The sequence below is a fragment of the Microcaecilia unicolor genome, chromosome 3, assembly GCF_901765095.1.
Source record: "Microcaecilia unicolor chromosome 3, aMicUni1.1, whole genome shotgun sequence".
NCBI classification, from domain to species: Eukaryota; Metazoa; Chordata; class Amphibia; order Gymnophiona; family Siphonopidae; genus Microcaecilia; species Microcaecilia unicolor.
Genome location: NC_044033.1, coordinates 3,056,096 through 3,082,293, shown reverse-complemented (window position 1 = coordinate 3,082,293; position 26,198 = coordinate 3,056,096). Strand labels below are relative to the sequence as shown.

Sequence of the window (26,198 nt, the reverse complement as noted above, 5' to 3'; positions counted from 1 at the left end):
GGCGATTGAATTAGCCCTCCAGTATATCAATTCTACTTATCCTCTGACTAAAAAGAGACTTGTAGCCCTTTCTGCCACGGCCTGGATTCCAATTGGAGGCCCGGTAGCGGGTATTACTGAACTAGGTATGGCTACCCGGAGACTTCAATCCCTACTCCATGTTTTAGTTCATGAGCTGAACGTGGTAGTCAATGCATTGCAGGATCAAATTAATGAATTAAGTATAGTTTCTAGGTATAACCGTATGGGTCTTGACTATCTCTTTGCAGCCCAGGGTGGTCTCTGCACAGTGCTAAATTCTTCAGAGTGCTGTACTATTGTCATAAATAGGACGCATGTAGTTAGGCATGCCATGGATAAAGTCCTACAGTTGGCTAGCCTTAATGTGGAGGATTACCGAGGAGGATTAGACCTTACCTCCTGGTGGTGGTCATTGACCTCCTGGATACGTTCTTTGTTCATTTCCCTAATAGTCTTAGTTTTAGCAGGGTTGTTGTTTTGTTTCCTGGCCTCATGTGCTTCGGCAGTATGCCGTCGAACCTTAACAAGTAGGGTAATGGTGATTCACAAGTCTATTCCTAGTTAGGATCACTATAATCTCCAGAGTTTGAGTTGTGAGACTTATCTCTGCATAAGCTGATTTTAGTCTCAAAGGGGGGAATGAAGCAGCCATGGGCATAATCATATATAAGAAATCATATGAAGGGTTAATTCTGTTAAAAGCTTGAAGTTAGAATTCTAACTTTTTACTTTGCAACTAAAGTGAAGGTATGCCAGATGGTTCATATTATTTCAATGTCTAGCTTGGCCGAGCTAAGGTTAGGAAAGGTCAGTGAGAAATGAAACTCTGTCCCTTGTGAATTGCCAATGCTAGCTGGCACAGCTGTAAACTATTATGAATGAATAAAGGAATGAGCCAGACATATGATTAATTGTAGTTTAAAATGCTTAGATAGAAAATACTATTTAGAAAGAGAGAGGCAATAGATTAGTATTTACAAGTTTTTGATATTTAGAATATGTCTTATAAGAAATACTGATTCTGTGTAAATTAATAAGGTTTGTGTCTGTGTAGAATATCTGTTAAATTCTGTATTACTCTTTGTCTGCTGTTTAAGACTGCAGTTGAGGAGATCAACATGTGGTTTGACTTAGCCATAGTTCTGGCTGGTTCAATGTATAAGCTGATAGGTGAAAAAGGTCAGAACTAGTCAGCTCTCTTCTCCTTGATTAATTATAGCTAAGTGTAGGACTGGCCTCCTGGAAGTAATAACCTGATATGTATGCTATTAAGTAAGATTGGCTTTTGACCCCTTTAATGAATGCCAGAGTTTAGTTAGCAGTTAGTACTAGGAATATGAGAAATCAATCATAATAACATGTAAGAGACTGGAGACCAAATGTCTGGCTTAAGGGGCCCCAGGTCAGAGGTCAGTTTAGGATGTCTGGAACCTATGTAACTGATATTTCAAAAGTAATGATTGGTTGAGGCAAGGTAGCCAATCAATTTCTTAACCAATTGGGAGTAAAGGGGGCTAGGCTAGGAGGAGGGCTTAGGACCCTATTTAAGTAGGAGCAGAAGCAGTTTACGTCAGAAGGAGCTCAGAAGAAAGAGAAGGACAGAAGGAACAGACAGAAGAAGGAGAAGACAGCATAAGAAGAGAAGCAGCTGAGACAAAGACACAGAGAGCTGAGAGAAAGAGAAGAGAGCTAGAACTGATGTCTTGCTTTGTTTGCTGGCAAATAAAGAAGATTTTTCTCTCATACTGGTGTGTGCTGTCTGACTCCTGAAGTATCACAAATTCATGCATCCATTCCTGCAACACTGTTACTGACGTCTTTTCGACAAGATGGACATAGTTTCTGACCCGGCACAAATATTTTGCTTGTTAAGGCCTTTAGCTGGGCTGCTAGTGTGTCATCCAGCACTCTTAAGCCCCTTTTTGCATTATGACTACCTTTGGAAAATGGGTTACAGCAGGTTCTTTGCAAAAATTCAAACTTTTTCAACAGTAAGGATTCATGATGAAGGCAAATAGTTGATCCAGCATCGAAAAGTTGACCAGAACACTCTTGTAACAACTTCTGTTGATCAGGCAGAAGCTCTTCAATTAATTTCAAACCTTTATTTTTATTGTATGTCAGTAAATGACACTCTGATGTACTTGAACAGCCAACTGAGCAAAGTGGAAATTCATCTGATCTTTCTGGATCCATTGATGACCATTAGCATCAGTTCAACAAACGCATTTATTCTTGCAATCAGGTTTTCAATGGGTAAAATTTTACTTCAGTCTAAAGTGATTAATATCTTCATTTGTGGCATTTAATTCAATATAAATGAGCCTGTCGGTGCAGGTGCGAGTTTCTTCAACAAGAAGTATGTATACAATGGTTTCCACCCTGTTTTTTAGTTTACTTGAACACAGTTTTATAACATAACTAGTAAAAAAAAAAAACCGTTTCTGATGCAAATGAAACGAGGGCTAGCAAGGTTTTCTTCAGAGTGTGCATGTGGGAGTGTGTGTGTCCCTGCCCTCTGCCCTCCCTCTCTCTCTCTCCCTCCCCCCCCTCCCCCCTCCGAGTCCAGTCCTTCAGTGTTGTTTCCTGCTGTTCTGTGTTTTTGTTACAGAGAGAGTGAGGGCATCTCTCTCCCCTCCCCCCTCTGAGTCCTTCACTGTTTCGTGGGATTTCGTGCTGTGCTGTTTTCCTTCACTCATGGGGAAACCGGATATCTCTGGCGCTTCACACTTCCGGCTGGAGGCTTCAGTGGTGCCTTTTATATATATATAGATGTTTAAAGAAAACTTCTTTAGCCAGTTAGACTTGGCCAATTATGATTGGTGAACCCTGTTGCAAGGCAGAATTGTTTGTTTCATTGCCCAATTGTATGCTTCTGGTACCTCCTGGCTCCTGAGTGTCTGTTGCTAGGCTTACTTTGATGCCTACAGTTCACTAAGAGGTCAAACTGTAGCAAGGGTGAAGAAACACCAGCAACAGACACTCAGACGCCTTGCAACAGGGTCCACCAATCATAATTGGCCAAGTCGGTCATCCGAACTGACTGCAGTTTTCTTTAAACCTGTTATGAAACCTGGCCTCATCCTTCCACATCCTAAAAAACATTCCTGTTTTTTAGTTTTCTTGAATACAGTTTTATAACATAATGTGTTCTTTATTTTAAAAAATTGGTGCTTTTTGAAAGAAGAATCACTTTTACTACACTTGTATCAAGGGTGTAGTGAAGAAATCACAGGCTGCTGCCCGCAAACATTTGAGGGCATTTTTGCAATCCTTATATGAAGAGACTCCAAAATGAAAACTACATATTCTGATAGAAGGAAATCTGCTCTTTCTAATGGTGCTAAAAGAAAGAATATTGAAGCTGTCCCACTGGAGATCAAGGGCATCAAAGATAGCCCAAAAATGGGCAAAAATGCTTTTTATACCAACTTTGAACGCTTATAATTTTTCAACCACTTGAAGGAAAGTGCTGCAAATTGGAATGCCTCATTACAGCCGTGCATTTAGTACACCTACCAAAAATCAACCTGAAAGGCCAACTAGTTTAGAAACTACAGCAGCCTCAACATCGCTGTAAATTGATTTTTGCCTTTTTTTTTTGGCAAAGTTTGAGCCTAAACCATTCAAAAAGTAAGAGGACTAGGAACACGGGGTTTTGCCAGTTCATTAAGCCCTAAAAGTAGTGCAGGTTCTCCAAATATCCCCCTTGAACTACTACAACTTCCAGTTTTACAGCTTCTGGAAGTTGGCCCAAAATGTCATTTTTGCTCAGGCGACATTTTGCAACCCTTTACTTGAGGTCCCCTAGAACCTCCAATTTTTAGTCATGTGAACTAAAATTTTGCACAGCTTAGTTTTTTATCATAAAGAAACTATGTACCAAATTTCATCAAAATCTGAGATGGTGATGTGGGGACAACCTTTAAAATTGGTCCACTTGGAGGTCACGTGACGCTATGGTGGTGAGGACGTGAGTGATCTTCTCTCCGCTGCCTGCCTGCTCTGTCTAGCGCCTGCAAAAGAATCAATCTCCCCCATACCGCAAAAAAATAAAGAGGTGGACTGCGTGAGGGTACCCGGAGAGCTGGAATAGCGGAAACCCCGATCATGGCAGCGAAATCGGCCCAGAAAGAACGACAACGGGGAAAGACGACGGAATACAAGATGGCGGCGTCCCCTCCCGAAACGACTTCCTCGGTATCGTCGGCTTGGGTAGCGGAGATTACATCCGAACTAACAGTGGTAATGGAGGAACTGTTAGACCGACGCCTTTCCCCGCTGGATCAAAAGCTTGATCAAAAACTGGAACAATTAAACGCCAAATTGGAAGACTTAACCAAAGAATGCGTAGCGTTCCAGAATAAAACTAGCGAGGTGGAAGAAAAAATGGCGGGGATAGAAAACAGTCAACAGGACTTAAAGAAAAAACTGTCTGACCTGGAATCCAAGCTGGAAGACCTGGAAAATCGCTCCAGACGGAATAATATCCGTCTGGTGGGCCTGCCTGAAGCCCTGGGGGGAAAGCAACTAGAGAGAGTCCTTGAAAAATGGCTGACAGACAGCACTGAATTCCCTGCAACACTCGGCCCTCTAAGAATAGAGCGAGCCCATAGACTAGGGGTCAGACAGATGGAAACTGCTAAGCCTCGGGTGATAATATGCCGGGTGTTAAACTTCATGCACAAGCAGCATATTCTACAAGCAGCTCGGTCCACTAACTCCTTGACCTATGAGAATAAAAAAGTTCTCTGTTTTCAAGATTATTCTGCGGGAATAGCAGCAAAGAGGAGGGCATTTTCACCAGTATGCTCAAAACTTTTTGATCTGAAGGTTCGTTTTACCCTACAATACCCTGCAACTTTGAGAATAACGTATCAGGGCAAAACGAGATCCTTCACGTCTGAAAAGGAAGCAAAAAACTTTGTGGACGGACTGGAGCAACTAGAGCCCTCCACATCAGCGGATACAGTGCCTGCATGAACCAGTAAGGACTTACAAAAAATCTGATAAAATTCATCTTAAAACTCCTTAATGGGATTACACACCAGACAGCACAAAGTGAGGATTGAGGAAGAACAAGTTAAAGAGAACTTGAACAGTTATAAGATCAAGGGAAAAAATCTTTAAAGTTACTGATGGACGTTCACTTATGTTATGGACACTGTTAAGAGTTCTGTTTTGGGAGCACCGTGGGTGAGTTATTGAAGGGGATTCCAGACATATAAAAGAAAATATGTTACAGTAAAGATTCTGCATAATGAGCGGAGACAAGGAATCTGAAGAGTTTAGTGGGGGGATAAAGGGAATTAGGAGAATGTAAAACTATATGATAGAAGAGTGGAAGGGTAAGCGTTAAAAAGTGACGGTTTCCCTAGGGGAAACACATGCCGAGAGGGTATAGAAGGGGCAGCAAAGGGGGGAGGGGGGAGAAGGGGGGAGGGATTAGGGGAAGGTTTAGAGGAAAAGAAATAAAGCAAATTAAAATAGCGAGGTCAAATGGAATGTGTGTGAGTAAGGGAGCTGAATGTGATTGGTATTTCAGACTGCATTTTTTATTTTTGCCACTAAAACAGGTATTTGGTAAGAAAGGGGGGTGCCAAAGGCTGGGATGGCACTTCTCAATTAATATGGTTCATAATTGGTTGATCATGACTGCCTCTCTTAAATTAGATGATTAAGCTGGTAACATGGAATGTGGGAGGCATACATTCACCTATTAAAAGATCTAAAATCCTGCAATACCTCCAAAGAATAGGAGCTGATGTGGCCCTTTTGCAGGAGACGCATCTCAGTGATCAAGAACACACAAAGCTAGCTAAATGGTGGGTGGGAGAATGTATTGCTTCATCTGCGGTAGGCAATAAAGGAGGAGTAGCTATTCTTTTCCGGAAAGGGGTAGCATCCCAGATTCAAAATGTGCGCAAAGATTCAGAAGGGCGCTTTATTCTCTGTAATGTTACCATAGCTAGGCGGCAGATAACTTTGGGCAGTATATACGCCCCAAACACGCTAGATCTTAAATTTTATAAACGACTTCTCCAAACCCTCACTGGGATGCCACCACTCCCCATGATGCTGGGGGGTGATTTCAATATGACGTGGGATCCGCAAATTGATAAATCCCATCCACAGCCGAAAAAAGGGACAATGAGCACTAGAGGGCTGCCCGATATGTGTAATACATTAGATCTTATAGATGTTTGGCGTACATTACACCCGACAGAAAGGGAATATACCCACTTGTCAAGGGCCCACCAATCCCAATCAAGGATTGATTATTTGCTGATATCACGACAAAACTTTACAGACATCACTGACGCTACTATTGGACCTTGTGTGATCTCAGATCATGCCACAGTTTGGATGACATGGCAAGTGGGAGATAATACTGCGCAAAAAAATAGGGGTTGGGCGTTTCCCAGTTATCTGTATAAAGACTCTAAATTTCAGGAATTTCTTATTGCCAAATGGGAAGAATACAGACATCTTAATGAGGGATCAGTGGAAGACTCGGCGATATTCTGGGAAGCAGCAAAGGCAGTACTAAGAGGGGAAGTTATTAGCTATGTCAGTCACTATAAAAAAGCTCGGGACCGAGAGCTACTGCACTTGGAAAAGCAATTACTAGGACTGAGGAAACAATATGCTAAGAATCCGTCCCCTGGGGTGCGAAAAGAGTGGATGTCAGTTCAGGCAGCGGTGAATTCCCTGATACACGAGAGGGCGGTAAAGTCACAGGTATATTATCGGTTTCAGTTGTATAAACATGGCAGTAAGGGGGGGAAACTGCTGGCTAAGGTGATAGCCTCACAGTATGCTTCTAGGCATATAGTGGCTGTTAAAGACAAAGATGGGAAGGTACTACATACAGATAGAGAGATAAGGGAGGCCTTTCATAGTTATTATAAACAACTTTATAGAGCAGGAGGTAGCCAAGACCTGCAAAGCGATATGTACTTACAAAATATAGAAACCCCCGTGTTAACACAAACAGATAATCAATATTTAAATGACCCTATAAATTGTGACGAAGTGGCTTGGGCAATCAGTCAAAGTAGATTAGGAAAGACACCTGGGGCAGATGGCTTTAAACCCGAATTCTATAAATTGATGGGTGATCAAATCGTCCCCACACTGACCAAGGTTTTCAATGAATGGGTGGCAAAGGGAACACTGCCGGATGGCCTCAATTTGGCCCAGATAGTGGTATTACCTAAACCGAACAGAGATGGAATGTTGTTATCTTCCTACCGACCTATATCCCTGTTAAATTTCGAGGTAAAATTATGTGCAAAAATACTGGCTAATAGGTTGGGAAGAGTATTACCAAATCTCGTTCATGAAGCACAAGTGGGGTTTGTTCAAGGCCGTTCGGTTACAAAAAATTTGCGTAGTATCTTGATGACACTGGAAAAGTTGAGGAACTCGGCAGAGCATGCATTATTGATCAGTTTCGACGCTGAAAAGGCGTTTGACCGAGTAGAATGGCCCTTTTTGTTTTCTGTCCTCACTAAATATGGATTTTCTGGTTGGTTTGTGCATGCAATTCAAGCCCTGTATACCTCCCCTCGAGCACGGGTCCTGATAAATGGAACATGGTCAGAGAATTTTGAGATAAGTCGTGGAACTAGACAAGGGTGCCCACTGTCACCATTGCTTTTCGCTCTTTATCTGGATCCCTTAATCCGGGATGTAATTTCGAATAGGACTATTAGAGGAGTAACGATAGGACAGGCGGAATTTAAAATCGCGGCATTCGCCGATGATTTATTAATGACTCTTACTAGTCCTCAAAAGTCTCTTGCGGATCTTTTAGAAGTTTTTGCAGAATTTGGAGATTACTCCGGTTTTAAGCTTAATCTAGAGAAATCGGAAGCTCTGGCTATCCCTATGACTACCCGACTTTTCTGGAGAGACAATTTTCCTTTGAGATGGGCAGAGGGCTCATTTCGGTACCTGGGAGTTCTTCTGACAGAGCGGATAGAGGATATATACAAGCTGAATGTCACTCGGTTGCTTAATCATACTGCGCAGCAGCTGGACACCTGGAGGGCCCTACCTTTGCCATTGATAGGTCGGATTAGCCTTATTCGAATGGTAATTTTACCCAGGTGGTTATATGTTCTGCAGGTTCTGCCGCTGAAATTATTTCAAAAAGATATCAAACAATTCTATCAATTAGTGGGGCGGTTCTGTTGGGCAAGAAAGAAAGCTAAACTCAAGATGCATTTTTTGCTGGGAGCCTGGCGGCACGGAGGACTGGGCCTTCCTAACTTGCAATATTACAACTTTGCTAGTTTGATGCGGGTGGTGAGAGATTGGGTTTTCTCTTCACACACACATACACCCCTGGAGATGGAGAAAGCTTATTTTAGCCCATACGACTTGACCACCTTATTACATATAAAAAACACTTTACTGCCACAAAGGATAAAACACTGCATACTTTTAGTGCCTCTACAAGCAGCGTGGAGAGGCTTGGCAAAGAAGCTGGGGGGTAACCCGAATATATCTGAATTGCTGTCTATAAGGGGAAACCCGATGTTCCCACCAGGGCTGGAAAATCCGGTCTTTATACAATGGGAGGAAAAAGGCCTTAAACGATTAGAAACAATATTAGATGGAGAAGGGAAATTGAAATCCCCAAGACAACTCACATTAGAGGGAAATTGGAGGTTCACTTTTAGCTATAATCAGATGAAGCATTATATTCAATCCTTGGATAAGGAGGCGGTACAATTTCATTTAGGGGAGAAAATCCAAAAATTTTTTGATGATATCTCTGATGAAGCCCCATCAGTCTCGCAGCTTCAGAGGACATTGTGGACCCTGACGCCGCGAGTGGGGTTGACTCAGCTCCGTCAGCGGTGGGAAGCAGATATAGGAGAAGATTTATCTAACTGGGATGTTGACGCCTACATAAAAAGTATTCCCCGGCTAGTCAGTGGAGCTAATTATAGGGAATGTGCATTCAGGGTATTACATAGAGCCTACATCACACAAGCTCAATTGTCCCGAATGGGAGGAATCCTTACACCAAGATGCTTGAAATGTAATCTTGTAGAGAACACTTTTTACCACGCATTCTGGGAATGTTTAAAGATTCAGAGCTATTGGCGGAAGATAGTACACTTTATGATTTCACTGACATCACGTAGAATAGTGGGTACTCCTCTGCAATTGGTTTTGGACTACCCAGGAGCATTCCAGGGTTTAACAGCAGACGAGACACTTCTATGTCGAAAGTTATGTCTGGTAGCAAAAAAATGCATATTACAATCTTGGACGTCAGATAAGCCTCCAGACTATTGGCACTGGCGAAACCAGACACATCAACTAATGACATGGGAAGCAAGGGAGGCTAAAGGTTCATGCCGCCGCAAGGCGCGTTTTCTAAAACTTTGGGGGCCATTATTAGACATATTAACTCAAAGAGGACGGAGTCTTATACTTAACACATTATAACCGAGAAGCAGTCGAGAATACATATGTATGACCTTATTCTTAGAAACACACATTCGATGAGATTTTAGGAGGAAGGGGGTAAGGGGGAGGATAAAGGGATGGGGGGAGGGGGTATGAGCATTACAAGGAATGTTCACTTGTTAATTGGTCAATAAAGTTCCTTTGAGTGTTGGTTTAGTTGGATGATGAGAACATTAAGCTGCTCGCAGCATACCATGTTCATTAAGGTTGACAATCACTGTTGCAACATCCAATGAGGGATGCATACTCCAACTACATGTAAATTGATGGCATACAGGTGGAAACAACACTATGCACAGATTGAAGAACAACTGGCTATTAGAAAACCTGTTGTTTAATTATAGATTCGCAATAGACTTACTAAATAACAGTTTAAAGACTATATAAGACACAGTTTCGTAGTTGTCAGGGTATATGGATTATATACTGTCCATACAGCGAGCAGATAAGGATAACAGCCACATAATAGTTGATTATACGGAACCTCTTGTATTGACTGCACGGAAAACATGTTAAATATTTACCTGAGGTTCAGACCTAACATCTGTAGGAGAACTCTATATATAGTTAATACTAAAGCAAAGTGTACATGACATGGGGACATCTTTCCTGTTAAAGAAGGGGAAGGGGATAAAATGTGATAATTGTTTGGCACTCTGTACTAGCTCAACAAAAAAAAAAAAGTTTCTTTATGAACATCTGTACCAGTGAGGCTGTATGCATATGGTCAAGTATGTATTTTATTGAAGTGTCAATAAAAATGTTGTAACTAAAATTGGTCCACTTGACACGGAATGACTCAAATATTAGAATAAACACTGGATGTTACTACGCAGAGACTGACACTGTTAATTTTATTTATTTTTGAACAAGATCTTAATACAATACTATGTTTATATTTCCAAAATTCATCTACTTTATTTGCTGGTGCCAAGGTTTGGATGTTTCAAGATGTTACCAAAAGTACTCAGCAGAGAAGAAAATTGTTCTTGGAGATGAAACAAAAAACTTTGGATGTGGCAGGATCTTTTCTACTGGCCTATCCGTGTAAATGAATAATTCGCCTAGGTTCAACAAAATATGTTTTCTTCTCGCCTGACCATTTGAAAGTCTTTCTAGATTCTAAAAAGCTTGTTAATGTACGAGTTTGGGAGTTGCATGAAGCCTTACTTGGTTAAGAATATGTTAGGATCTTCTCTAATATCTGAGACCACCTCCCCCCTCTTTTCTAATTTGTGGTCTAAGGAAGCAGAATAACTTAATGCCTTTGAATGTTAGAATAATAATGGTTAATATATTATTTTGTGTTAATTCCTTTTGTTTGGATGTATCCACTATTCTACATATTTTTTCTTTATATGGTGCTGTGTTTCATTGACATTGTAATAATTACTTGTCATTATTCTCAAAATGCATAAATAAAAAATTTAAAAAAAAAGGATTTGAACCTGGGTCCCTTGGTTTACAATCCACTGCACTAACCACTAAGCTACTCCTCTGACCTGCAACCGTTGGGGGATTAAGGAGGGGGTCATGCCTTAATCCTTCCAGTGGTCAGCTGTTCATTCAGAGAAACTTTTTGTACCCTGGACTTGACTGAAACAGGCCTAAATTTAGTACATCGCTCTTTTTAGCCTTGGACATTTCTTCCCATTCAGTAATCGCTGTTGGACATCCTGATTTTAGGCCCTCACTAGTCCAACCCACAACACGCCCCCTTGCTATATAGACAAACTGCTATGTGAAATGTCTAAATTCTGACTTTACAAAAATCAGGATTTGAACTTTTGGGGGGTTTTAACCACATCCATCTGCTTAGAAAATGAGTGCCTTTGTTTTCTCTTATGAATGGGACCTCTCAAACTACAGGCCCCTCCCCCAACTTTTTTTCTTTTAGACATAAGGCAGGCAGTTTGAAACTGAAAGAGAACAGCCCAGGGGGATGGCTAAACTCCAAAAAGATTCTGGAGGACTATCTGGCCAAACCTACTGTCACATCAAGAATCCTGTTCTACACAGTAATGGGATATTTAATTTAATTTGGCATTTATAACCCACTTCAACAAGTTCTAAACAGTTTACAGTCAACAATGTGTTGTCAATAAAACTGACATCTTAGAGTGGAACCATTCAATATACAGCAAAGTTACATTACATCTTACAGTAAAACTAGCTAACATAGCTGAACTATGTTAGGATTAATTGTGTATTTAAGGATAATATTATAAGGATTAACTTTTTATATAAGCTAACATAGTAAGAATTACATCTTAATAAACACGCTAGTCTTTGGAACCCAAAATCGGTAAGGTAGTGCCTAACCATTTTGTACCGGAACGGGTTAGAGATGCATTTTGTGAGTGTTCTTTCTGGGTTTCTCAAGTAGTTTTGTGTTTTATCTTCCGTGTCTTGCGTCTACGTGGGACAGGTTTTCCTGCAATTGTGCCAAAGTGTTTCTGGAATAGCCAAGTTTTTATTGAACGTCTAAAACTCTGATATTCCATTATTAATCTTATTTCTTGCGACAGAGAATTCCACAGTTCTACTTCCTTCGCCTGTAATTGTTGTTTTGTGAGTTTTCTTCCATCGTCATTCTTGTGAAGTCAGTATAATCAGTTTGATTTCCTTGAGGGATCTTAAGGTTCTTTTGGGTTGGCGTAGTTGAATGAATTTTTAATGTAATGTGGTGTGAGGCCATAGAGACCTTTAAAGATCATTGTTAGTAGCTTGAATTCTATTCTTGCTCTAATAGGTAGCCAGTGTAGCTTGATGATAAATGGTGTAGCATGGCCAGACTAGTGACCTCCTCCTATCAATTTAGCTGCTGCATTTTCTACCATTGCAGTCATTTGAGTGATTTGTCTGGTAGGCGTAAATATACTATGTTGCAATAGTCCAGTCCTGTAAGGACCATAGCATGTACTATAATGCAGAATTGGGTATGGTCCAGTAAATATTTCATATGTCAGAGATGTTTTAATTTAAAGAAGCTTTTACATATCAGGTTGTTTATCTGTGAGGACATAATGAGGTGTAAGTCTACCCATACTCCCGAAAGGAGCAAAACAAGCACTATGAAACACAATGGGCATTATTCTATAAGGGTTATGCTCTTAAATTTATACTCCTAAATTACAAGCTTAATCTATTTTGGAGATGTGAATAATTAAGGGCCCTGCTTACAAAGGTGCACTTAGCGGTTTTAGTGCGTGCTAAAAATTAAATATAAAACAATTAACATACCTCTAATTTACATCATTTCCTAATTTGATTGTAACAGGAATCTACGAAATAAAAAGGTTTTAACATTTTTCTGAAAGAAAGATAATTCTTCTAACATCTTATTTCCGTGTACTAAATTCTACCATTTAGTTGCTTGAAATGAAAACCCAGCTGAATGTGAGGTTATATAAACTAACTTATTACATTTTGGATAAGGGAAAATCAACAACTCCTTCGAATACGCTCTAGCATTTATTTTGGGTTAGGTCAACGAGATCTTGGACAAAGGATGGAACCACAACATGGGGTCTTTTTACTAAGGCATGCAAGAAAATGGCCGGAACTTTGAGTAGCACATGAGTCTGCCGCACACTCCAGCCGCTTTCTAGTGCAGCTGAAAAATGGCCACGGTTGGCTTTTTTTCTTCTTCTTTTTATTGAAACAGTTTTAATTATACAAATAGAATAAACAAAAAAAAAATAAAAAGTAAAATGAATTAACAGTGGCTTCACTAGTATCGGTACATAAGGTCATTACTCTTTAAACATTTTCAGAAAGCACTATGGATATACACATTTAGCTATTGCTTTAAGAATCTAGACAAAAGGAATCTAAACGAGTCCAGATTTTTAAAATTGAAATGTTAATGGGCTAGGAGAGTTTCATATTTCCTTATTACACATATATAACACATATATAACTCCACCATCAAAGTTATTAAATCGCGGGAGGATTGTGAAAAATTACAAGTGGACCTTACGAGACTGGGCATCTAAATGGCAGATGACATTTAATGTGAGCAAGTGCAAAGTGATGCATGTGGGAAAGAGGAACCCGAATTATAGCTATGTCATGCAAGGTTCCACGTTAGGAGTCACAGACCAAGAAAGGGATCTAGGTGTCGTCGTTGATGATACGTTGAAACCTTCTGCTCAGTGTGCTGCTGTGGTTAAGAAAGCAAATAGAATGTTAGGTATTATTAGGAAAGGAATGGAAAACAAAAATGAGGATGTTTTAATGCCTTTGTATCGCTCTATGGTGCAACCGCACCTCGAATATTGTGTTCAATTCTGGTTACCACATCTCAAAAAAGATATAGTGGAATTAGAAAAGGTGCAGAGAAGGGTGACGAAAATGATAAAGGGGATGGGACGACTTCCCTATGAGGAAAGGCTAAAGCGGCTAGGGCTCTTCAGCTTGGAGAAAAGGCGGCTGAGGGGAGATATGATAGAGGTCTATAAAATAATGAGTGGAGTTGAACTGGTAGATGTGAAGCGTCTGTTCACGCTTTCCAAAAATACTAGGACTAGGGGGCATGCGATGAAGCTACATCCTTCACTCCCCCCCCCCCCCCCCCCCAGACTCTGGCTGAGTTCTTTCATGATAAGGTTCACAAGATTAAACTTGAATTCTCAACCAGGTCACCTCCACCTCTCCTTCTCTTAGTCCATTCTCTCAACCCTCCAACCCCTGCCTCCCCTTTTCTTCCTTTTCTGAAGTTACTGAAGAGGAAACTACACATCTTATTTCCTCCTCGAAACTAACTACCTGTTCCTCTGATCCTATTCCCACCCATCTACTTAACACTCTCTCTCCTACTGTCATCCCTTTTATCTGTCACATCCTCAATCTTTCACTGTCCACTGCAACTGTTACTGATGCCTTCAAACATGCCGTAGTCACACCACTCCTTAAAAAACCTTCATTGGACCCTACCTGTCCTTCCAACTATTGCCCCATCTCCCTCCTCCCTTTCCTATCCAAGATACTTGAATGTGCTGTTCACCGCTGTTACCTTGACTTTCTTTCATCTCAAGCTATTCTTGATCCACTTCAATCTGGCTTTCGCCCCCCTTCATTCAACTGAAACAGCGCTTGCTAAAGTCTCCAATGATCTGTTCCTGGTCAGATCCAAAGGTCTCTATTCTACCCTCATCCTTCTCGATCTATCTGCTGCTTTTGACACTGTTGATCACAGCCTACTCCTTGATATGCTGTCCTCACTTGGATTTCAGGGCTCTGTTCTTTCCTGGTTTTCTTCTTATCTCTCCCAGCGTACCTTTAATGTATACTCTAGTGGATCCTCCTCTATTTCTAGCCCACCGTCAGTTGGTGTACCTCAGGGATCTGTCCTGGGACCTCTTCTTTTCTCCATCTATACTTCTTCCCTTGGTACTCTGATCTCAGGTTTTCAGTATCATCTTTATGCTGATGACTCCCAGATCTACCTCTCCACACCAGAAATCTCAGCTGAAATCCAGGCCAAAGTATCAGCCTGCCTGTCTGACATTGCTGCCTGGATGTCTCAGTGTCATCTGAAACTAAACATGACCAAGACTGAGCTTCTCATCTTTCCCCCTAAATCAACCTCTCCTCCTCCCCCATTCTCTATTTCTGTGGATAACACTCTCATCCTTCCTGTCTCATCAGCTGTAACCTTGGGGTCATCTTCAACTCCTCCCTCTCCTTCTCTGCACATATTTAGCAGACTGCTAAAACCTGTCGTTTCTTTCGCTATATCATCAGCAAAATTCGCCCTTTCCTTTCTGAGCACACTACCAGAACCCTCATCCACACTCTTATCACTTCTTGCTTAGACTATTGCAACTTGCTTCTTACAGGTCTCCCACTTAGCCATCTCTCTACTCTTCAATCTGTTCAAAATTCTGCTACACGACTAAAATTCCGACAGTGTCGTTATGCTCATATTAGCCCTCTCCTCAAGTCACTTCACTGGCTTCCTACCCGTTTCCGCATACAGTTCTAACTCCTCTTATTGACTTATAAGTGCATTCACTCTGCAGCTCCTCAGTACCTCTCCACTCTCATCTCTCGCTACATTCCTCCCCGGGAACTCCGTTCACTGGGTAAATCTCTCTTATCTGCTCCCTTCTCTTCCACTGCTAACTCCACTAACTCCATAGAAACATAGTAGATGACGGCAGAAAAAGACCTGCACGGTCCATCCAGTCTGCCCAAGAAGATAAATTCATATGTGCTACTTTTTTATTTGTACTGTCCTCTTCAGTGCACAGACAGTATAAGTCTGGCCAGCCCTATCCTCGCCTCCCAACCACCAACCCCGCCTCCCAACCATCAGCTCTGGCACAGACCGTATAAGTCTGCCCAGCATTATCCCTGCCTCCCACCACCGGCTCTGGCACAGACCGTATAAGTCTGCCCAGCACTATCCCCGCCACCCAACCACCAGCCCCGGCACAGACCGTATAAGTCTGCCCAGCACTAGTCCCGCCTCCCAACCACCAGCCCCAGCACAGACCGTATATGTCTGCCCAGCACTAGCCCCGTCTCCCAACCACCAGCTCTGCCACCCATTCTAGGCTAAGCTCCTGAGGATCCCTTCCTTCTGCACAGGATTCCTTTATGTTTATCCCACGCATGTTTGAATTCCGTTACCATTTTCATCTCTACCACCTCCCGCGGGAGGGCATTCCAAGCATCCACCACCCTCTCCGTGAAAAAAATACTTCCTGACATTCTTCTTGAGTCTGCCCCCCTTCAATCTCGTTTCATGCTCTCTCGTTCTACCGCCTTCCCATCTCCGGAAAAGGTTTGTTTGCGGATTAATACCTTTCAAATATTTGAACGTCTGTATCATATCACCCCTGTTCCTCCTTTCCTCCAGGGTATACATGTTCAGGTCCGCAAGTCTCTCCTCATACGTCTTGTAACGCAAATTCCATACCATCCTCGTAGCTTTTCTTTGCACCGCTTCAATTCTTTTTACATCCTTAGCAAGATACAGCCTCCAAAACTGAACACAATACTTCAGGTGGGGCCTCACCAACGACTTGTACAGGGGCATCAACACCTCTTTTCTTCTGCTGGTCACACCTCTCTCTATACAGCCTAGTAACCTTCTAGCTACGGCCACCGCCTTGTCACACTGTTTCATCGCCTTCAGATCCTCAGATACTATCACCCCAAGATCACTCTCCCCATCCGTACCTAACAGACTCTCACCGCCTAACACATACGCCTCTCTTGGATTTCTACTCCCTAAGTGCATCACTTTGCATTTCTTCGCATTGAATTTTAATTGCCAAACCTTAGACCATTCTTCTAGCTTTTTCAGATCCTTTTTCATGTTTTCCACTCCCTCCAGGGTGTCCACTGTGTTGCAAATCGGCAAACTTTACCTTCTAACCCTTCGGCAATGTCACTCACAAATATATTGAACAGAATCGGCCCCAGCACCGATCCCTGAGGGACTCCACTACTCACCTTTCCCTTCTCCGAGCGAACTCCATTCACCACCACCCTCTGGCGCCTGTCCGTCAACCAGTTCCTAATCCAGTTCACCACTTTGGGTCCTATCTTCAGCCCGTCCAGTTTATTTAAGAACCTCCTGTGGGGAACCGTGTCAAAAGCCTTGCTGAAATCTAAGTATATTACGTCTATAGCACGTCCACGGTTTAATTCTCCGGTCACCCAATCAAAGAATTCAATGAGATTCGTTTAGCACGATTTCCCTTTGGTAAAACCATGTTGTCTCGGATCTTGCAACTCATTTTCTTCCAGGAAATTCACTACCCTTTCCTTCAGCATCGCTTCCATTACTTTTCCAATAATCGAAGTGAGGCTTACCGGCCTGTAGTTTCCAGCTTCTTCCCTATCACCACTTTTGTGAAGAGGGACCACCTCCGCCGTTCTCCAATCCCTCGGAACCTCTCCCATTTCTAAGGATTTATTAAACAAATCTTTAAGAGGACCCGCCAGAACCTCTCTGAGCTCCCTCAATATCCTGGGGTGGATCCCATCCGGTCCCATGGCTTTGTCCACCTTTAGTTTTTCTAGTTGTTGATACACACTTTCTTCCGTGAACGGTGCTATATCCACTCCATTCTCAAATGAACTTTTGCCAGTCCATCGTGGTCCTTCTCCCGGATTTTCTTCAGTAAAACAGAACAAAAGTATCTATTTAGCAAATTTGCCTTTTCTTCATCATTATCTACATAGCGGTTTGCAGTATCTTTTAGTCTCACAATTCCCTTTTTAGTCATTCTCCTTTCACTAATATACCTGAAGAAATTTTTGTCACCCCTCCTTACCTTTCTAGCCATTTGTTCTTCCGCTTTCGCCAGACGTACCTCTCTATTGGCTTCTTTCAGTTTCCTCCGGTATTCCTCCCCGTGTTCCTCGTCTTGAGTTTTTTTGTATTTCTGGAATGCGAACTCTTTAGCCTTTATTTTCTCAGCCACTTGCTTGGAGAACCATAGTGGTTTCCTTTTTCTCTTGCTTTTATTTACTTTCCTTACATAAAGGTTTGTGGCCCTATTTATAGCTTCTTTCAGCCTGGACCACTGTCCTTCCACTTCTCGTACGTCCTCCCAGCCCATCAGCTCCTTCCTTAGGTATTACCCCATTTTACTAAAGTCAGCACGCTTGAAATCCAGGACTTTGAGTTTTGAGTGGCAACCCTCCTCTTCAGCCGTCATATTGAACCAAACCGTTTAATGGTCACTGCCGCCCAGGTGGGCACCCACTCGGACATTTGACATGCTATCCGTATTTGTGAGCACCAGATCCAGCATTGCGCCCTCCCTCGTGGGTTGCATGACCAATTGTCTGAGCAGAGCACTTTGGAAAGCTCTTGCTGCACCATATGCCTGGAATAGACTTCCTGACCCGGTACATCAAGCTCCATCTCTGGCCGTTTTTAAATCTAAGCTAAAAGCCCACCTTTTTGATGCTGCTTTTAACTCCTAACCCTTATTCACTTGTTCAGAACCCTTATTTTATCATCCTCACTTTAATATTCCCTTATCTCTTGTTTGTCCTGTCTGTCCTAATTAGATTGTAAGCTCTGTTGAGCAGGGACTGTCTCTTCATGTTCAAGTGTACAGTGCTGCGTACGTCTAGTAGCGCATTAGAAATGATAAGTAGTAGTAGTAGTAAATTTAAAATGAATCGGAGAAAATATTTCTTCACTCAACTTGTAATTAAACTCTGGAATTCATTGCCAGAAAATGTGGTAAAGGCGGTTAGCTTAGTGGAGTTTAAAAAAGATTTGGACAGCTTCCCAAAGGAAAAGTCCATAGACCGTTATTAAATGGACTTGGGGAAAATCCACTATTTCTGGGATAAGCAGTATAAAATGTTTTGTACATTTTTTGGGATCTTGCCGGGTATTTGTGACCTAGATTGGCCACTGTTGGAAACAGGATGCTGGGCTTGATGGACCTTTGGTCTTTCCCAGTATGGCAATAGTTATGTACACCATTCATTAAAGTATAAATCTGAACTATTTTTCCAGTTAGCGACAATAAGATGCAAAGCAACAGCTAACAATATATTAAACAATTTCTTATCTGAACAATGTCAGGATGAGATGCTCGAAAAATTACAATTTCATACGAAATTGCTATATTCACAGGGAGATGAAAGACAAGACACAATCGAGACCAAATTAGATGCCAATATGCTCTAACATTTTTACAACAGAAAATCATATGAGCTAGAGCACCATTGTTTTCATGGCAAGCCCAACAGTTTGAGGTGACATTCTTAGTAATCTTTGCCAGATGAGCAGGGGTCCAGTAGGCTTGATGTATTATGAAGTAAGAAGATTGAGATATTGCTGCTGATTTTGTAGGACGTATGGATTTAGTCCAGGAAGTTTGCCAATCAAAGTCTGAAGAGACAAAGCACAGATCTTGTTCCCATGACAGTTTTATTGAAGTTTTTTTGTATAATAACAATGCTTTCTTATGACCTGTGACAATACTTTGACATAAGGAGATAAATTCAGAGGGAGATGCTGAGAGAGAATTGGAGAGGTGAAACGATGAAATATATTTAGCAATGACTTTCCAGACATGTAAATCTATTAAGGAGACATTATGCAATAAAGATAAAGCATCTGGAGATAATAGATTACCAGCCAAATATATATGAGATAACGACCATATACCTTTCTTTTTCCATTCAGTTTCTTGACAATTTAACAAAGTAGAATTAAATCTAGAATTATACCAAAGAGAAATATCTTCCAAAGACACATTTCTGATATTAAGGCCAGATTTAAATTCACGAATAGTAGTGGCAGAGGCTTTCAATAACCTAAGATGTTTTGCATATGTATATGAATCCATATATGGGAGGAGATATAAAAAAACAGGGTTGAACCAATGCTGTTTCAAATATGTGCCATCTAGGCGTGAGGTGAGATAAATCTCTTTGGAACCAAATTAGAGACTATGCAAGTCTAAAAGCCATATGACATTTTCTAAAATCAGGAATGTTAAGACCACCTTTTATCCTTAGGTAATTTAAGTTTTTTAAGAGCAATACGAGGAGGTTTCTGTTTCCAAAGGAATTTATTTAATAGAGAGTCAATTGTTTCATATAGTGAGTTTGGGAAAGGGAGGGGAGTCATACTTAGAATGTAATTTAACTATAAATCTATTAAATATGCAGAAAGCAACAACAAAGCAAGTTATCTTCTTGCACAATATCTCTCAAATTATTGATTCTAATGATTTGGTGCGTACCTACTATTGCTCAACAATTTCAAACTTATTATAAAAAATTATATAATTCTGAATTTCAATTTTCTTTGAACTCCTTTAATCATTTTGTAAGCCATCGTCAAAGTCCACTTGTTACTATATCTCAAAATACTACTTTAGATCAACCTTTCTCCATTAAGGAGATAATGGACGTACAAACTTAGATTGTGAGCCCTCCTGAAAAAGGTGTCAGCAAAATCTAAATAAATAAATAAATAATAATAATAATAATAATTCCAAAGGAAAGTCTCCAAGGAACAATGGTTTTACTGATGAATTTTATCAAACGTTTGCTGATATTTTGTCCCCTAAATTGAATATTATATAGAACTCTCTATTATCTCATGAGGATCAATCTGGTTCTATCAATCCACAATTATTGTAATACCAAAACCAGATAGAGACACTTCTAAAGTGGAAAATTATCGGCCCATCTCTTTAATTAATATAGATAATAAAATATTAGCCTTGCATTTGCAAAGTATCATTCCAGATATGATTCACAGAGATCAAAATAGATGCAGATGATGTCACGATCATATCCCGTTCAAACATGACCCAAAGGAAATCACCAACGAGATCAACCAAAGCTTCCAAATCATGCACTCCTGGGCGGATGCATTCCAGCTAAAACTTAACGCAGAAAAAACACAATGCCTCATACTCACCTCACAACATAACACAAGTAAATTCACCACCATAACACCACCAAACTTTTCCCTTCCCGTCTCAAACAACCTGAAAATCCTCGGAGTTACCATTGATCAAAATCTCATACTCAAAACCTACGTGAAGAATACAACAAAGAAGATGTTCCACTCCATGTGGAAACTCAAAAGAGTAAAACCTTTCTTCCCAAGATCCATATTCCGAAACCTGGTACAGTCAATGGTGCTAAGTCACCTAGACTATTGCACGCACTATACGCTGGTTGCAAAGAACAGACCATCAAGAAACTTCAAACAGCCCAGAATACCACAGCCAGACTCATATTTGGAAAAACAAAATATGAAAGTGCAAAACCCCTAAGAGAGAAACTTCACTAGCTCCCATTTAAAGAATGTATCTCGTTCAAGATCTGCACGATTGTTCATAAAATCATTCATGGAGATGTCCCGACCTACGTGCTAGACCTTGTGGACCGGCCTCCCAGAAATGCTAAAAGATCAGCTCGCAAATTTCTTAATCTACACCTCCCCAGCTGTAAAGGACTAAAATACAAACTAATACATGCGACCAGCTTTTCCTATATGAGCACGCAGCTATGGAATGAAATACCAACAGACTTGAAAACAATTAATGAAATAACTAACTTTCGTAAATCTCTGAAAACCTCTCTCTTCAACAAGGCCTACCACGAGAATCCATAGCTTAATTATAACAATTTACCATTCTACCCTTATTCTGAAAGTCATCCCTCTATAACGGTTTGCTTAGATCTTTTTGTCATTCTTGATCTTTTTTGTAACACCAATTGTATCTTTTACCCTGGAATGGTGATGCCATAACAGGTCTCTGTAAGCCACATTGAGCCTGCAAACACGTGGAAAAATGTGGGATACAAATGCAATAAATCAATAAATAAAATGGATTTACCCTAAATAGGTTAGCCAACGATAATTCTAGACTCTTTTGGAATATCCTTGGGCGAGTGATGGAAGGGAAAATTAGGTTCTTACCATGATAATTTTCTTTCCTTTAGTCATAGCAGATGAAGCCATTACGTATGGGTTGTGTCCATCAACCAGCAGGGGGAGATAGAGAGCACTCAACTTTTCACAGTGCCTCATGGCCAGCTAGCTCCACTGCCTCTTCAGTATTTGAAGCTTCCAAAGCAGTATGGCAAACCGCAATGGGAATAACATGAACTTTCCTCACAGCGAACGATGGCCCCTTAACAAGGGCATAAACTCCAAAAAAAGGAGGGAATGAACTCATCCTCCTGGAGGGAATAAACTCGTCCTCCACTTTGTATAAACGGAGGGAATACTTGCATCCTCCTGGAGGGAATAAACTCATCCTCCCAAAACATGAACTGGAAGGAATGAACTCATCCTCCTATAACTGTAACAAGAATCCTGAAGACTGTTTTCAGACTCCCCAAGGAAGGAATACACCTTCAGGAAACAAGAACAGCACCTAAGAAAGGAGGTGTTGATGCCCCTGTATAAATCGTTGGTGAGGCCCCACCTAGAGTATTGTGTTCAGTTTTGGAGGCCGTACCTTGCGAAGGATGTAAAAAGAATTGAAGCGGTGCAAAGAAAAGCTACGAGAATGGTAAGGGATTTGCGTTACAAGATGTATGAAGAGAGACTTGATGACCTGAACATGTATACTCTGGAAGAAAGGAGAAACAGGGGTGATATGATACAGACGTTCAAATATTTAAAAAGTATTAATCCGCAAACGAACCTTTTCCGGAGGTGCGAAGGCGGTAGAACGAGAGGACATGAAATGAGATTGAAGGGGGGCAGACTTAAGAAAAATGTCAGGAAATATTTTTTCACGGAGAGAGTAGTGGATGCTTGGAATGCCCTCCCGCGGGAGGTGGTGGAAATGAAAACGGTAACAGAATTCAAACACGCTTGGGATAAACATAAAGGAATCCTGTTCAGAAGGAATGGATCCTAAGGAGCTTAGCCGAGATTGGGTGGCAGAGCCGGTGGCGGGAGGCGGGGATAGTGCTGGGCAGACTTATACGGTCTGTGCCAGAGCCAGTGGTGGGAGGCGGGGCTGGTGGTTGGAAGGCGGGAATAGTGCTGGGCAGACTTATATGGTCTGTGCCCTGAAGAGGACAGGTACAAATCAAAGTAGGGTATACACAAAAAGTAGCACATATGAGTTTATCTTGTTGGGCAGACTGGATGGACCATGCAGGTCTTTTTCTGCCGTCATTTACTATGTTACTATGCCGCAACGGACAAAGCTTGCCCATAGCCTGAGCTACCCTCAGACTAGCCTCAGGGGTTTCCCATTGAGCCCGAATTAGTACCTGCATAGCCTCATGAATATAAAAAGATTTTGGAGAGGCTCTATAAATTCTCAGTGCTTCTTGTGGGTAATGCCGTCTAATGAAAGGATTCTTTTTTTTTTTTTTTTTTTTTTAAAGAGGCAGGAGACTACCTTTCTGTAGATTTGTCCGACTGACAGGGGGAGAAGGGTAGGGACCTGGCACCACCAGGTGTATCCCCAATGTGCATCCGCACCTCAAACCCCACCAAAAGCTCTATACCCCTGAGGGAACAGGATAGGAGCTTTGGAATACAGAGCTGCACAGTATGCTTCCTTCTACCTGCTAGATAGAGAGAATACTGAAGTTAGGAAGGCTGCACATGCCCTCTAGAGGGAAACTTCGGAGTTCTCTCTATCTAACCTGCTAGAGGAGGGGCATAACCCACAAGTCTCTGGATTGATCTGATAGGATGCTATGGAAAGATGGTTTGGTTTTTTTTAATGGCCATGCACTAATTTCCCCAATAGCACATGGCCATTACCGCCAGGAGCCCTTAAGAAGGGCTCCCGTGCTATTCCTGCACTAATGTGCCCACACTACCCGATTAGTGTGGGCATGCCTACTCTCCGCCCCCAGACAAGCCTTCCACACTGGAAAATAAAAAATATTGTCCAGTGTGGGATTAGCAGTGACATGCCTCAGCGTGTTCCGCAGTAGTGCTCTTTTAGTGTGCGGTAGACCTACTGCGACTTAGTAAAAGGGCCCCCATATATTATTTAACGAACTAAGGTACAAAGCTTAAGTACTAGTCATTCCTCTACCAATAACCAATGCAGTATTAACAAGTGTGTTACCCTCTCATATTTTGATACCCTGTAAATCAACCTTGCTGCAGTATTTTGAACTGTCTGAAGTTCTTTTACAACACCCTGTTTACATCCTATATAAACAATATTACAGTAATCCAAGTTGGTTAATACCACAGTTTGGACCCATAAACAAAAAAAGTATTGATTAAGAAATAAGCCCTAAGCCTTCTAAGCTTCCATATTATTTCAAAAACCTTAATGGCAGAAGCCGCAGCTTGTTCAAAGGACAAATGGTTATCAATCACTACCCCAAGTATTTTCAAGCTAGTCTCTTATTGCATATTTGACGTTATCAATGTAAAGCTTTCATATTAAAACAGCTTAATAGTCAGCAAAGACCTTACAATCTAAGGTTGTACCTGAGGCAATGGAAGAGTAACGGACTTGCCCAAGATCAGGAGATATTTGAGCCCTGACTTCCCTGGTTGCCAGCCTGCTACTCTACTTCACTAGACTTCTCCTCCATGCCATGCTAGTGGGTCAGGATGTCATGATATCACTAATGAATATGCATGAGAGAGATCTGCATAAAAGAATGTGGCATGAATTCAACTCTCTCTCTCAAGCATATTCATTAAGGATATCCTGAACAGCTGACCTGTTGGCGGTCCTCAACGACTGGGAGTGAATATCAACATCTAGTAACTTATGGGACCCAATTCCTATTGGCTGAACAGTTTTAGTCAAAATGGCCATTTCCACTTTCAGAACACATCTTGGAACATCAAGTGCCAGAAGTCATCCAAGGTTGTGCTAAGAAGGAAAAGACTAGACAATGATTAGGGTCTGTAAAGGAAGCAATAGGGCACACTGTGGTGGCCAAGAAGTGGTTATATGCCAAGCCACTTAGGGCCCGAAGCACAAAAGAACCTGTTAAAAACCGTGTGTTTAGATCCTCAGTAGAACTTACCAATGCTCAAAGGAAATCGCATGCAAATGAGCTGCACCCAATTTCAACATGCAGCTCAGTAGGGAAAGCACCTAGCACATGCCTGTAAGTGTCCCTGTTCTGCACATTGGATCCTCAGCAGCTTAGCTGAAATTGGGTGGTGGAGCATGTGGGGGAAGAGGGGTTGGTGGTTGGGAGGTGAGGATAGTGGAGGGCAGACTTATACAGTCTGTGCCAGAGCCGGTGATGGGAGGCAGGACTGGTGGTTGGGAGGCGGTAAATACTGCTGGGCAGACTTGTACGGTCTATGCCCTGAAAAAGGCAGGTACAAATCAAGGTAAGGATACACATATGAGTTTATCTTGTTGGGCAGACTGGATGGACTGTGCAGGTCTTTTTCTGCCGTCATCTACTATGTTACATGTGCTAGGGCTGGTGTACTCCTTCCTTTCCCTGCAGTACTTGCTGGCTCCACTGTCCCCCTGGCTCCTTTCCCTTGCAGTGCTCTGGTGCTGGCTCCACCTTTCTCCAGCAGCTTACTTGCCTTCCCTCTGCCACAACAGCAGCTCCAGGGAAAATCTTGCATGTTAAAGGTAGGCACTCCTTTCTGTGCATCGCTCTGAATGCTCATTTTGCATAGGTCTATCATTAGCTGCTACCATGAACAGTAAAAACCATGCAGAACACCTTTGTGCATTAGATGCTGAATAACATGATCACTAGACTGGCTAGAAAAAGTTTAAATCAGATGTTGTTAGCACGGTAAGCTTTGAGCATCAGCCCCTAAGTTTGTATGTAAGTCTGACAATGAAGAGTAAGAGAAATTGTTCATGATTCTTTGCATCCAGCTGGACATGGATTAGAAGTAACATAATGCAAAAGGATAGGGCCTCTTAAATAAATTAGAAAAGAGTAATCAACTTTGCATTTCCAGCTTTACCATGGAATGCATTAAATAATTCATTTACCTGAAGCTGCATGACCACATAATTAAACTTCTCATTTCTTCCACAGCCAATAAATCGACAAACATGATCCTTCCCTGCAGGAAACAAACAAGAAGGCAAAGGACATGAAAACATTATAAAACAACCATGACAAGGCAGAGAGTAGGACTGGTCACTTGTGTCAGAACTTTGTGCAGTGAGATGTTAGAGATTCAGTCTTAGCTTAAAATTGAGGTACCGATCACAAACATATGGATCAGCCACAATATTTAGATG

The 26,198-nt window shown here is 41.5% G+C and overlaps 1 protein-coding gene across 1 annotated transcript in view; it reads right to left on the bottom strand.

The window, feature by feature from the left end:
• Positions 1–26,198, bottom strand: part of TTBK1 (tau tubulin kinase 1) — a 416,732-nt gene that overhangs the window by 326,953 nt on the left and 63,581 nt on the right. Inside the window, exon 3 of the mRNA XM_030195705.1 lies at positions 25,944–26,017. Coding sequence (XP_030051565.1) covers positions 25,944–26,017 — 74 coding nt within the window. The remainder of the gene's footprint in view (positions 1–25,943; positions 26,018–26,198) is intronic.